The sequence below is a fragment of the Pipistrellus hanaki genome (genome assembly GCF_964339955.1).
Source record: "Pipistrellus hanaki genome assembly, chromosome: 7".
NCBI classification, from domain to species: Eukaryota; Metazoa; Chordata; class Mammalia; order Chiroptera; family Vespertilionidae; genus Pipistrellus; species Pipistrellus hanaki.
This window is the reverse complement of record NC_140509.1, coordinates 70,248,466-70,249,651: the sequence shown is the minus strand read 5'-3', so window position 1 is coordinate 70,249,651 and position 1,186 is coordinate 70,248,466. Positions and strand designations below refer to the sequence as shown.

The 1,186-nt window shown below is 44.9% G+C and overlaps 1 protein-coding gene across 1 annotated transcript; it reads right to left on the bottom strand.

The window, feature by feature from the left end:
* Positions 1 to 243: 243 nt before the first annotated feature.
* LOC311626241 (large ribosomal subunit protein uL24-like) lies at positions 244 to 780 on the bottom strand. Its single transcript, XM_084891310.1, has one exon. The coding sequence runs from the start codon at positions 730 to 732 to the stop codon at positions 295 to 297; it is 438 nt and encodes a 145-aa protein (XP_084747436.1). The 5' UTR covers positions 733 to 780; the 3' UTR covers positions 244 to 294.
* Between the last annotated feature and the right edge of the window lie 406 nt (positions 781 to 1,186).

The following is a 1,186-nucleotide window of genomic DNA, read 5'->3' as shown; positions in this document are numbered from 1 at the left end:
ACCTGCCAAATACCCTAAGCCCCATCCCTTCCCATTCCTCCCCTCAAAAGGCGCTTTCACCCCTGCACACGTGCTCTCTTCCTTTGCAAGGCAGCCTGGCATCGTCCTTCTCTAATAAAACCTGTAGTCCTAGTCTTCGGCCCTCTGTCTCATCTTTTAATTAGAATCCAGGCATTGTACTACCAAATAAACATCCTGTCAAAGAATTGTGCTCCTGGTTCTGCTTTTCTTTTTTTTTTCTTTCTTTTTTTTTTCCGTTTTAAGTTTTTAATGAAAGCTGTGTATAAGATTACTTTATTCCTGCATCTTCTCAAGTGTTTCTTCCTTGTATTTTCCCTTTTCCTTTCCTACTTGGCGAGATTTGGCTTTCCGTTCGAGGATCTTTTTGCGGTCTTTGTCCAGCTTTAGTCTAGTGATGACCACCTTGCTGGGGTGAATGCCCACGTGCACAGTTGTGCCGTTAGCTTTCTCCCGCTGCACTTGTTCAATGTAGATGACATATTTCTTCCTGTAAACCTGGACTACTTTGCCAATCTGCTGTCCTTTGTAATGTCCTCGAACAACCTGAACTTCGTCGTCCTTTCGGATGGGCATGGACCGAACATTGTACTTCTGTCTCAGCTCTTTGGAAAGAGGTGACGACATAATCTTCCTTCGAATGTGGGAAGGTGCATTGAAATGCCTTTTACGGTTCTTGCTCCGGTCAGAAGTCACAAAGGGATTGAACTTCATTTTGACCGCTGGCGCTCCTACGATGGCCGCAAGAGGGAAGAGACTGCTTTTCTTTAGTTTAAAAACACTTTTAAAAATACAGTAACTGCATTACCTGTCCAAGAGCACAAATAGAAAAGTAGTTCTCAAGGCACGGCCATAGGGCCATGTTCTACTGAGGCTCTCAGCCGGGGCCTCCTGCAGAGTAGCGGAGGTGGGGGTTGGGGGTGGGGTGGTTATGACTCAGAGAATTAAGCATGAGCTCAGCTTCCAGTCTTTCTCTAATCTTCAGTGACCTTGTGAAAAGTACTTGAAGTGTGTGTGTCTCCTCCCGCTTGTAAGGTGAGGAGAAGATCAGCCTCCTGCTAAGAAAGTATAGGGCTAAATAGCAAATGAGTATAATAGAAAAAGCATTGCTAATACTATGTGGAGAGCCATGTGCAATGCCAAATGAAAACCTTACTCAGTCAGGGTG